General features: G+C 44.8%; 2 protein-coding genes across 2 annotated transcripts in view; one reads left to right on the top strand and one right to left on the bottom strand.

Moving 5' to 3' along the window:
• Positions 1-6332: 6332 nt before the first annotated feature.
• S100A11 (S100 calcium binding protein A11) lies at positions 6333-11755 on the bottom strand. The gene is made up of 3 exons (XM_081225915.1): positions 11414-11755; positions 7506-7658; positions 6333-6656 (listed from the first exon to the last, which is right to left on the bottom strand). The coding sequence occupies exons 1-3, from the start codon at positions 11738-11740 to the stop codon at positions 6501-6503; spliced, it is 636 nt and encodes a 211-aa protein (XP_081082041.1). The 5' UTR covers positions 11741-11755; the 3' UTR covers positions 6333-6500.
• The window catches only part of LCE5A (late cornified envelope 5A), a 194161-nt gene continuing 189499 nt past the window's right edge, over positions 7595-12256 (top strand). The window contains 1 exon segment of the mRNA XM_081225916.1: positions 7595-11238. The gene's annotated coding sequence lies outside the window, so the exon portion shown is untranslated.

Below are 12256 nucleotides of genomic sequence, written 5' to 3'. Positions count from 1 at the left end.
TGTGACTGGTTATGACTTTCATTGATGGGAGAAACTAGGGACATAAGAGGAGAAGGTCAAAGACTGAGTTTGAGTCTTAAGGTACAGAAAGAAGAGTGGGCAAAGGAAACAAAAAGGATGAGAGGTTGCTAAAAGGAAGAAGGGATCCTTGAAGAAAGGTGTGGTGCAGGAAATGCACTAGATGATCCAGGAACATCTTATACCAGGAAGAGGAAGTTATCAAAGACTACTAGGGTCATGTCATAGGAACTTAGGCCCCAACTCAAAGGAACTCCCACTGGCCAAACATGAGACAATATGAGTATTGATAAGGAAAATAATGGAAACATAGTTAATATGCTTAAATCCATGAGTTAATAATGATACTAAATAATGACAGCAAAACGATCTCATTGCTCACTTTTTTTTTTTTGGCCGCGCTGTGCGGCATGCGGGATCTTAGTTCCCAGACCAGGGATCGAACCTGTGTCCCCTGCATTGGAGGCACAGAGTCTTAACCACGGAACTGCCAGGGAAGTCCCCCATTGGTCACTTTTAGAGGATGCTAGGTAATGATTCTGACACCAACTACTGTGTGTGTGTTTTTTTCCCCACACCACCAAGCAATTCTCTGACACCAGCTGGGTGTCCTACGATTTAACTCAATTCTGACACTATCTACCTGGAGATAGGGTCAGATCCACACGGTAAGGGCTCAGTCCTTTCCCTCCCCTCACTTCAGAGCCAACTGAAAGTCCAGGTTGTCACCTGTGCTTCTGACCGACTGGCTATACTTTGGAGGTTCCCATGACCTCCTTCTTGGGTTCTGTCACTTTGTTACAGTGGCTCACAGAACTCAGAGAAACACTTTATTTATTAGATTACTGGTTATATAAAGAATATAACTGAGGAACAGCCAGGTGGAAGAGATGCATAGGGCAAAGCTGCGGGAAGGGGCTCAGAGTTTCCATGTCCCCTCAGAGCACTCCCCTCTCTCCTTGTCTCTATGTGTTCGCCAACCCAGAAGTTCTCCAAACCCCATCCTTTTGGGTTTTTATGGAGACTTCATTACATAGGCCTGATGGATTAAATCATTGGCCATTGGTGATTGAACTCAATATTTAGTTCCTCTCCCCTCCCCAGAAGTCAGCAGGGTGAGAACAAAAGTTCCAACCATCTGTTCAGGAGGTTTAATGGTGATGAAATGAGGAGAGGGTCGCTAGCATTTATGAAGCAACTTCTGCTGCCTACGTGATATTAATGTACACCTTCTCCAACTTCCACATTTGGTTTTCTTCCTCTGTCAGAAGTTAATCTCTTTGTGGACTGGACTTACAACGTTCCTGAGTTGTCTTTGTTTTGCATTCCTACCAGAAGTTCTGGCCACTCCATGCATCATGTTTAAGATAACGTTGACACTTAAGTCGCTGTGAGGATGAAATATGAATCTGGCAACAGCAACATTTTTCTCTGTGTGGGCTGCAGTCTCAGCCGAGAGAGGTGTGGCAAGGGGCCAGGATTATCGTTGTTCCTCTCCGTCCTCGCTGCCTGTTCTCACAGGATGCTTCAGTCACTGAGAGCCAGTTCCCAGCCAGTGCAGACTTGTTTTTCCCTCTCATAGTCTTCCTTCTTGACTGTGGCCATTCAGGAATGTTTTCACTGGTGACTGGGGGAGATTAGAGACAGCAGAGAAACAAAGCGTGAATTATCTATCTTGCTGTACAGGTGTGGTCCTTTCTGTCTCTCTGCCCAAATTCCCAAAACATCTCTCACCAGGTTCGTGGAGAGTACAACAGGGTCGTTGGGAGGTGGGTGTGTGCAGTGAGTCAGCAGGTCTTCCTGAGGTCTAGCAGGCGGGGACAGATCCTCCCCGTCATCACCCCAGCAGGGCCAGGAATTGTTGGTGCAACGTCCAGCTTCATGATCCTTGATATATCTGCAGGACTATATATTTCATGTATAGACTCTCTATTTGCTTCTCTCTTTTTTTTTTCCTACTTCATGTATCCCTGTTCTTGTTTTATGTATCCTACTTCCTGCCTTTATTTATTTGAACATTTTAAACATACTCATGTTAAAGTCCTTTCCAGATTGCTTTCTCTCTTTACTTGGGTGCAAAGTCTCTCATCTTTTGCATATACTGATAGTCTCTCATGTGCAGTGTAATGTTTGTAATGTTTGCAGCCTATTTTAGCAGGATTTGTCTTCTGTGGATATCCTCCAAATGTCTGGGGTGTCTCCATGAGGTGGTTTGCATTTGCCTAGGGTTTTATTGTGTTTACTGCTCTGGAGCACTTTTAAGGTAATTTCTTAGCCTGGAGATTCTGTACACAGCAGCAGTGTGTGTTTGAGCCCCATGCCTCCAGGAAGTACAAGTGCAGCATTTTGACTTCTCTCAGATAACTTTGTTCTCCCTATGGCTTATTCTGAGTCTTGTCTGGGGTGGTGGGCTGAGTTTTTCAGTCTTCATCACTGATAGGGCAACTCTTTAGTGGTTTGTCTCCTTTAGCTAAGAGCTCCTATTCTGCAGCCTAGGTTCACATGACCTCAATTCTGGCATAATTACAACTGTGGGTTCCTTTTTTGCTTTTGGCATCTGGATATTTCTCTTTCCGAATTTTGAACTAAGTATTTAAACTTATTTTGGAGGGGGGGTGTTCCATTTTATCCAGCATTATTTGCAGTAGGAAGGGGCTTGCTGTATTTGCTCCATCCTCAATCTTGACAGAAGTCCTAACATCATGGCCAAACCTTCCTAAAAAGGGCTGGATCTTTGCTGGATTTTTTTTTCTTTTCTTTTTTTTTAAATTCTACATTCGATCTGGCAATGTTTTTTTTTTTTTTTTTTTTTTTTTTTACGCGGGCCTCTCACTGTTGTGGCCTCTCCCGTTGCGGAGCACAGGCTCTGGACGTGCAGGCTCAGCAGCCATGGCTCACGGGCCCAGCCGCTCCGCGGCATGTGGGATCCTCCCGGACCAGGGCACGAACCTGTGTCCCCTGCATCGGCAGGCGGACTCTCAACCACTGCGCCACCAGGGAAGCCCCTGGCAATGGTTTTTTGGATGTGACACCAGGAACACAGGCAGTAAAAGAAAAATAGATACATTCAAAATTAAAACTTTATCAAGATTAAAAATTTCTGTGCATCAAAGGACACTATCAATAGAGTGAAAAGCAACCCACAGAATGGGAGAAAATATTTGCAAATCATGTATCTGATAAGGGATTAATATCCAGAATATATAAAGAACTCCTACAACTCAATAATAAAAAACCACACAACCCAATTAAAAAATGGACAAATTTACCAAATTGTATACATAAATTATGTGCAGTTTTTTAATACCAATTATACCTCAATAAAGTCGGGAAAAAAATGGGCAAAGTACTCGAATAGATATTTTTCCAGTCGAGATATATGTGACTAATAAGTACATGAAAAGCTGCTCAACATCACTAATTACTAGGGAAATGCAAATGAAAATAATGAGATACCATTTCATGCCTGTTAGGTTGAATATTATCCAAAACACAGAAAATAACAAGTGTTGGTGAGGATGTGAAGAAATTGGACATTGCTTGTACATTGCTGATGGGAATGTAAAATGGTGTAGCTGCTGTGGAAAATGGCATGGTGGTTCCTAAAAAATTAAACACAGAATTTCCATATGATACAGCAATTCCACTTCTGGGTGTATAATCCAGAAGAATTGAATGCAGGGACTCTAATGGATATTTGTACACCCATGTTTATAGTGGCATTATTCTCAAAAACCAAAAGGTGGAAGCAATCCAAGTGTCCATTGGTGGGTGAATGGATAAACAAAGCGTAATATATACATACAATGGACATACAATGGAATATTATTCAGCCTTAAAAAGGAAGGAAATTCTGACATGTGCCGCTACATGGATGAACCTTGAGGACATTATGCTAAGTGAAATAAGCCAGTTACAAAAAAACAAATATTGTATGATTCCACTTGTATGAGGTACCTGCAGTAATGAAATTCACAGAGACAGAAAGTAGAATGTTTATAGCCAGGGATGGGGGTAGAGGGGAGTGGGGAGTACAAAATTTCCGTCATGGAAGAAAAAGTTCTGGAGATGAATAGTGGTGATGGTCGCACCACAATGTGAATGTACTTAATGCTTCTGAATTGTATACTTAAAAATGGTTAAAATGTTAAATTTCATGTTATGTAAATTTAACCACAAAAAAACATTTAATAAATTAAAGATATATACTAAAAATATTTATTTGCATTAACGTTGGCACTTTATCCTCTGCTTCTCTCTCTGACAGGAGTAACTCTGTGTAGGGAAATAATGATCTCACCTTTCTACGATGTGATGGATATTCTCTTTGCCCCTCCATATCCACTTTCTATGCTTCTCTGCTCTTCTCAGCTTTCTAGTTGGCTTGTCCCATGGGAGGCGCTGGCAGGAGATCATGAAGATGGGAGGAGAGAGAAATCGCTATTTATTCCCCTGGCTCCCTCCTGCCGCCTGTGGTCTGACAGTGGCTGTATTTCTATGAACAAGGCCACAGCATCTGTGGGGACCCCTCTCCCTTGCCTATGGTTCTTGCTAGCTTCCAGTAACTGCTCCTTGGTTTGCCCAGTCAGGCGTAGTGGTGGTAACAGCTTCCTAATTTTGTTAGTCCCTGGTGCTTTGACATCCTTTGTGTTTCTCTTATCCCTGAGCACAACTTTGTAATAGTCTCTTCAATAAACTTTCTTCAGTGACCCTGGTGAGTGTGCACGTGTTTCCTGTGGGAACCCTGACTGATATGCATAGTGTCCCAAGTCTGATTTTATAGCACTATCTACTTTTTCCGACCCACTATATGCCGGGCACCACGCTAGGTACTAGTGATACAGTGATGCATTTAACTAGATCCCTTTTCCTGAGTTCAAAGTCGTCTGGGAAGACATCACTGTTGCAATACAGAGTGATAAGTGCTGTAACAGAGGTAAGAACAGAGTGCCGTGGAAGCACAGTATAAGGGGAGATGACACTTGTGCTGCTCTATAGAGTAGGAAAAGGTGGGAAAGGGGCAAAGGGCTTTCAGGGCAGCAAGAGATTATGAAGGGACAGAGGCACAGCACTTAGTTATCAGCTCAGGAGTGTTTGGCAAGTCTAGAGAGAAGTGGAAATGAGGCTGGAGAAGGGGTTAGGGACCCACCATGAAGGCCCTTGGGTGCCCAAAGATAACTGGATTTCATCTTGCTTATTAAGAGGAATCAATGCTTGGTTTTAACCAGGAGAGTGACATCATCAAGTTTGCCTTTAAAAACTCTTTGGTCACAGGGTGGAGAAAGGAGTGGAAGAGATCAAGCTGGGGCGGAGAGAAGAATAAGTTTATTGGGAAATGGTAGACTGTCTTTTCTGAAGGGTAGGGACCAGTAGCTGGCTGGTTAACTTAAAAAAAAAATCAGTTAAAATGGGTATTCATAAAAATATTCTAAGTACTTAAACTTAAAACGTGTACATTTACCAATATTTTGCTATACTGCCTTTCTTGCATAAATCACACTTATGATTTTCAGTTCCTTTTTTAAAAAAACAATTTATGTATTTATTTGGCTGCACTGGGTCTTAGTTGCTGCACGAAGGATCTTCATTGCAGCATGTGGGATCTTTTCTTTTTTTAAGTTGCGACATGCAGGATCTTTAGCTGTGGCATGCGAACTCCTAGTTGCAGCATGTGGGATCTAGTTACCTGACCAGGGATCAAACCTGGGCCCCCTGCATTGGGAACGTGGAGTCTTAGCCCCTGGACCACCAGGATGAAGTCCCAGTTCCTTTAAGTGGAGGAATTTAAAGATACTTGTGAGGCAATCTGAGTGAAAGATGCTTCTAGATTTTTATGAGGCTTTTCACATTTGTTTACAGTTGTTTCAGCTACACCTACATCAACCACAGTTATCTTCAGTGAATTTCTCTAATCAAGTTTTTGAAAAGAATTCAATTTGGCTTTCAGAAAGACAACTATCTTTTTGCACTCATAGTTCTTTGTTTGTTTATTCATTTATTGTTTCTCCCCCCACTAGAAGGTAACCTCAGTGAAGGTAGGACCTTGTCTGTCTTGCTGACTGTATCTTCAAAGCCTATGACAGTGCCTGTCGTAGGGGTGTATAGACATTTAATGAGTGAACAATAAGTGACGTCTCTCCATCAGTCTGAGTAAGTTAGATGATTATGTTGGTATCATTAGTCATGATTATGTATACACCCAAGATGCATTTTTCCTATTTACTTTGCAACTTCTGGTAACTGTTTCCATCAATTTAATTTATATTCCTCCCAGTCATCTCCCTCCCTTGCACAAATTTACTGACTCTCCAGTGTGTGCTTTAAAAAACAATATTGTTTTATTACTGCTAGCAGGAGTGGCCTGCATGGGGTGGTGGGTACACTGGGCTCAGGGTATGTGTAGGCTGTGAGGGGTAGATGATAATTGGGAGGCTGAAGGAAAGAGAGTGGGGCTGGAGGCCAGGCCCAAAGGCTCCTCCAATTTACTTCCGGGAAGAGGTAGACTTAATAAAGGAGTCATGGCAAGACAGGGCCAGGCCGCCAATAAGATTAAGAAATTCTTGGAAATCTAGCTGTCCATCACAGTCGAGGTCCAGCTTCTTCATCATGCGGTCAAGGACACTGGGGTCCTTCTGGTTCTGCAAAGATAATAATAACAATAATAATGATATTAGTACCTTTATATTGTACTTTCTAAGATGCTTTCAAAAATGTTTCCACATTTTATTCTTACACGAGTGTGAGGTACCAGGTAGGGGTTATTAATATTCGCACTTTTCAGAGACAGAAACAGACTCAAACAGGTGAAGTGAGTGGCCTAAGCGGAAGACCTAGGACACGAACCCAGCTTTTCTAGCTCCTAGTCCAGGGTTCTTTCTGTGACCATCAGGGGTTACTCAGTTTTGTAAAAACAGTGGAAAACTTTTTCTAAGTGTTGCATGCAACTCCAATATACAAACTACATAAAAGCAGAGTGACTGGAGGTGGAAAGAGGATGCGGGCCCTGCCTAATCAGCCCCATCCTCCACTCACCCAAGCCCCCAGCACATACACACACTTATATCCACTGGTTACATATGGCTACTTAATTAATTTAGAAAGTCAGTCCTTTAGTTGCTAGTGGCTACCATATCAGGTAGCGCATATATAGAACATTAATTCCATCACTACAGAAAGTTCTGTGGCTGCCCTAGAGGCTTTGGGGTGGAGGAATAAAATTTGAAAACTCTTCTATTACTCCATTTACCATTTTGTAAGCCCCTCTCCTTAAATGAAAAAAATTACTGTTCCCTATGTCAGTGTAGTTTGATAACTTTGATCTTTAGAACATACTTTATTCAAAGAAGAGGAGAACAGAAGGTCCTTTAATAGTCATTCAGAGCTTACTCAGCCCTAGGGGCTCAGCTGCTGTCCTTCACTCCTAGCCATTCTGCCAGGGTCTTGTTTCATGCTGTGGGTGGCCTGGGGTTGGGGGCAGGGACCAATACCTTTGTGAAGGCACCCAGCTCTGTATTCATGAAGATAAGGAACTCGGCCTTGGAGAGTTTGCAGTTGTTACCGTCCCTTCCAGCATGCCTTTGGAAAACAGCAATCAGAGACTCAATGCACCGTTCAGTCTCTGTAGGACTGGATGTTTTTGCCTTTGGACAAAAAAAATTCAGGGTTCAGACAAGGGCAAGATATCAAAAGCTGGGTGCTAGGGAAAACTCCAGAGGATCTCGTCTCTTCATTTTGGGTCAAGCAGTTTCCTGAAAGACTTGGTCGTTGTTTAGGGGGCTAAGGGGCCCAAGACAACCACAGAAAGTCACATTCAGTGAGCTTCCTCCCCACATCTCCTCACATGTTTATTCCAGGTGAAAATTAGTGAGGGTAAATATGGAGCATGCTGGTATGTTTGAAAGCAGTAGACTGCCTAGATGAGCGTGAGGTGACAGGGTTTACTGATATTTTTAGAATGTGCGGGTAAATATATGTATAACTATATATCCACAAATCCATATGCATACCAAGCATCGTCTATAGATTAAAAAGTTCCCTATTTTCCAAGAGTATATGGAGGCTACTGTGATAAATGGCATTTCTTTTTAAAGGAATACTGAATTCCCAGGACTCATACATTTTCTAGAAGAAAACTAAAAGCATAGTTACTATTGTGTATGAGGTAGGAGATCTGAGAATTTTTTGGATGTTGGAAAACAGCTTTCGTATTTGAGAGTTAGAACCCCTTAATTTTACACGTGAGGCATGAGAAGGGAACTGACATGGCAGAGCTACTTCTACAATCTTAGCCTCCAGGTTGCTTTCTGCAGCCCTTGGCCTTTGCTCCTTCTATTCCCAGATGCCACTAATTCCCACAGAAAAGGCTGGTGGAACTTCTCTGGTCACTTCACACCAGGAAGGTTGATATGGGGGCTCTTAGGTTGCCACTCACACAGCTCCCATCGCATCTACGGAGCTGAACCACAGCTGTGGTTGCACTAGAAGGAGCACAAGGTTCATATCCTGTTCTGGGCTCTGCTTTCCTTACAACAGAAGTCTTCAAGGAAATTGTGTCACGCTGAGTCTGCCCTTCATTCCAGCCAGCACCTGGGCCCCAGACGTGAGGAACTCGTGGGCTCCCCCTGGTGGATAAGAAGGGGAACTGCAGACTTTCTGGAAAACTTGCAGGGCCACACCCTTCCTCCAAAGCTTTCTCTCTGGACATTAACAATGTCTACATTGGATGGTAACATTCGCAATGTGGCACTTAGCCCGTTAATTTGTTCTTGGGATGGACTTCCTGGAGCCCAGAGCTGGAGGCTTTCAGGCCCCATAATTAATATGTTAAGGATTGATGTGAGCCCTGTTATTGATCTGAGCTCTTAGCTGCACAGCTACCAGTCTCCTTCCCTCCTTCAGTCTCTCCAGGTGCTTTAACTGCCTAGCCAGGTGCCCCGTGCTCATTGCATCCTGAAACATCTATAAAGCCCCTTCTGGAGATGGATTCTTCCTCAACGGTCACATTGTCAGAACTTTTTCTTTAGAAAAGTGTTGGTAGCTTCAGAGTTTTGGTGAGAAACAAAATACCACAGCCTAGAAACAGATGTGTTTGCACAACAGCTTTTCTTACCAGGACTACAATCTCACAGTCTTACTAATGTGTCAGATTACAGGAACAAGACTGACTGGAAGGGCACACCAGATAGGGTAGAAGGTTCCAGGTTGAGGAGCAAGGGCTTTGTGATCTTTTTCTAGACCTACAGATGTGTTCTCTGCCTCTTTTCTTTGCGGAATTCAGATTGCTTTTTGATTTTCCAGTTTCAAAGTGGCTTTCTGCTTTTCCTTTTTCTCTCCTTAACGTCAATCTTGACAGATTTTTTTCCCCCTTTAAAACTGTTGCTATCAGCCGCATGGATAAAATTAAAACCGCTGCATTTCTTCCCAGAGGTAATTTCCAGAGGAAAAGAAACACAATTATCAAATTACTTAAATGGAATTGCAAAATTTGTAGTGCTGGAGGGGCAGAGAGGCCCAGAGACAGGAAAGCTTTGCTCAAGTTGGAGCAGTGGCTGAAGGAGAAGAGAAGATCTCCTGCTTGCATGGAAGCCAGTGCTCCCCATCACTGCATCCTGAGTTGTATTTGATGGGAACAATGATAGGAAGGAGAAAACAGCGTGATAAATGGGTGCTGTGAGAGAATTTTAAAAATGCATGCTAGGGACTTCCCTGGTGGTGCAGTGGTGAAGAATCCGCCTGCCAATGCAGGGGACACGGGTTCGAGCCCTGGTCCGGGAAGATCTCATATGCCGCAGAGCAACTAAGCCTGTGTGCCACAACTACTGAACATGCGCTCTAGAGCCCGTGAGCCACAACTACTGAGCCCGCATGCCGCAACTACTGAAGCCCGTGCACCTAGAGCCTGTGCTCCGCAACAAGAGAAGCCACCGCAATGAGAAGCCCTCGTACTGCAACAAAGAGTAGCCACCGCTCACCACAACTTGCAAAAGCCCACGCACAGCAACTAAGATCCAACGCAGACAAAAATAAATTTTAAAAAATGCATGCTAAACACTCAACATTTGAGAAAGTTTAAAAAAAAAAAAGTAACGCCTGAAAAAACTCAAGTATTGCAGTTCTCATTCTTAACTAACATGCTCCCTTTCCTCCCAAGGAGCCCTGGTGGCATCCACCTTCCGCCGGGGCGGTCATTCCAGGTCTTCACCACTTGGTGGTGCTGGGTCTGCCTTTTCAAGGTTCCATGTGACTGATTCCTCGCTTTTGCACGGAAAGGGGAAAGAGCAGTCGAGGGTACAGACTGGCAGACTAAAGCAGGGGTTGGCAAACGTGTTTTGTAAAGGGCCAGATGGTATAAATTTTAGGCCAGTGCGGCTCATATGGGCTCTGTCACTCTGCTTTTGTAGCAGGGCAGCAACCACACAGAAAACTCATGAATGGGCGTGGTCGTGCGCCAATAAAACTTTATGAACACTGAAGTTTGATTTTCATATAATTTTCACGTGTTACAAAGTATTATTCTTCCTTTAACTTTCTCTCAACTATTTAAATATGTAAAATCCGTTCGTAGCTCGTGGGCGAACAGAACCCCGATTTGGCCCTTGGGCGGAAGTTTGCAGACCTCCCTTCACGAAAGAGAGCCCAAGGAAGAGGCAGATTTTGGAGGTGGATTAATGGAAAAGATAGAGTTCAAAATGGGGATGGCAGGAGCTGAGAGAAGAAAAACAGGAGACGGGGTGACCACCGAACAAGATGATGGGCCAGGGGGGAAAAGAAAGGAGGAGGGGGCTTCCGGTCGCCGGGCTCCTCCCACATTCCTGACTGCCGCTCGGCTAGCTGGGACTCGCTTCAATTTCAGTCTCTGCGTCTTGGCCGTTTGCCGGTCGATTACTGAAACTCTGATTTCCCCTAGGGGTCAGACCATTAGGTCTGAAACGTTCCCTTTCTGGTCTCTAGAACTGTACATAACTAGCGTCGCCGCGCAGAATTCTAGCCCCTGTCTTTAGGTCGTACCCCGGGCTCCGCGGACACCGGCGGCGAGGGGCGTCCCGCACCGGCCGGACACCCCCGCCCCCGTCCCGGCTGAGCGAGGGGTCGGGGCGGCTTCACCCCGTGCGGGGCTCCGGGCGGGGCGCGGCTCGCAGTGCATTTCCTCTATCCCAGCCCTAGACCTTCGCCTGGAAAACAAAAGAACCTCCCGTTGCTACCCCTAGGCTGTTATTACAGGTATAACTCAGGGCTTCTTCCTTCCATCCGCTCTTTCCTAATTCCCTGCCATAGATTCATTCGTCCTGCTCTGTTTCCTGCCATGTCCACATAAAAATCAAAGACCAAGCCTGGTGAAAAGTACGCTGTTGCTTTTTTCTTTTCATGCAAGAGGAAGACAAAAAGTGCGGCTTACCATGTTCGGAGAGGAGCGAAGAGCGGGATTGCGAGCGAGGAGCGGCGAGGCGCGAACTGGGCGGCGGGCCGGGTCTGCTGCTTCCCAGGTCAGGCCCCACCCGGCTCCGCCCCGCGCGGCTTCCGCCTGACTCACGCGCCCCCTCCTCAGCTCCGCCCGCCGCCGCGCGGATCCGGACTGGTCGCCGTCGCCCTTCTTTGCCAAGCACACGGCTTCACCATAAAACTCACACAAAACCCATTGTCCTCGCTGAGCCCTGAAGAATCTCTCTCCCCTGTGCCGTGAACCTTGAAGATTTTGGACTTTTCCGAATTGAAAGTTTTGCATAGCGGTCTTCTGGAAGTCTGTCCAAGTCCGTGGGTCTTTTCCCTGTACAAGCTGACGAGCTCATTCTGGTCATTCATGTTAGACAGGCAGAAAGGTCCCTTTGAAAAACGTGCAACGTGGAGTGTGGGCTATAAGTTCCCTAGAAACCAGGGCTGTCTCTTCTTTCACACTGGAGACGTTAACAGACTAAACGGTAGTGATTTGTGCCAGCTGGAGCATCGTTGACACAGACTTCTCTCTAAACCGAAAACAGTTAAAAAAACAAACAAAACAAAGCAAGACCCTAGACCCCAAAGAACTGCAACGGTACAGTACTACTGCAAACTACTGAACCCTGCAAGTAGGGCATTTATCTGTGAGCAGTTGGCAACGGAGTTGGGAGTTGTATGAAGAATCAGAAGCTCTGGATTCTAATCCTGGATCTGTAATTACTTCAATGCAATACGTTTGGCAAAACCCCTCAGTCCTCTGAGCTTCCATTTCCTTACCTGTAAAAGTAGGTGCCCTTTCCTTTCC

Source organism: Mesoplodon bidens (assembly GCF_964165515.1).
Source record: "Mesoplodon bidens genome assembly, chromosome: 2".
Taxonomy (NCBI): domain Eukaryota; kingdom Metazoa; phylum Chordata; class Mammalia; order Artiodactyla; family Ziphiidae; genus Mesoplodon; species Mesoplodon bidens.
This window is presented reverse-complemented; position numbering and strand designations above follow the sequence as displayed.

What these genes read in the sequence shown, in the direction of transcription:
- S100A11 (XM_081225915.1), bottom strand. Translation starts at nt 11,740, where the DNA reads ATGCAAAACTTTCAATTCGGAAAAGTCCAAAATCTTCAAGGTTCACGG. An exon ending in TTCGCTCCTCTCCGAACATG is followed by an intron (nt 7,659 to 11,413) that starts GTAAGCCGCACT and finishes TTTTGTCCAAAG; the next exon opens with GCAAAAACATCCAGTCCTAC. An exon ending in AGCTGGGTGCCTTCACAAAG is followed by an intron (nt 6,657 to 7,505) that starts GTATTGGTCCCT and finishes TTATCTTTGCAG; the next exon opens with AACCAGAAGGACCCCAGTGT.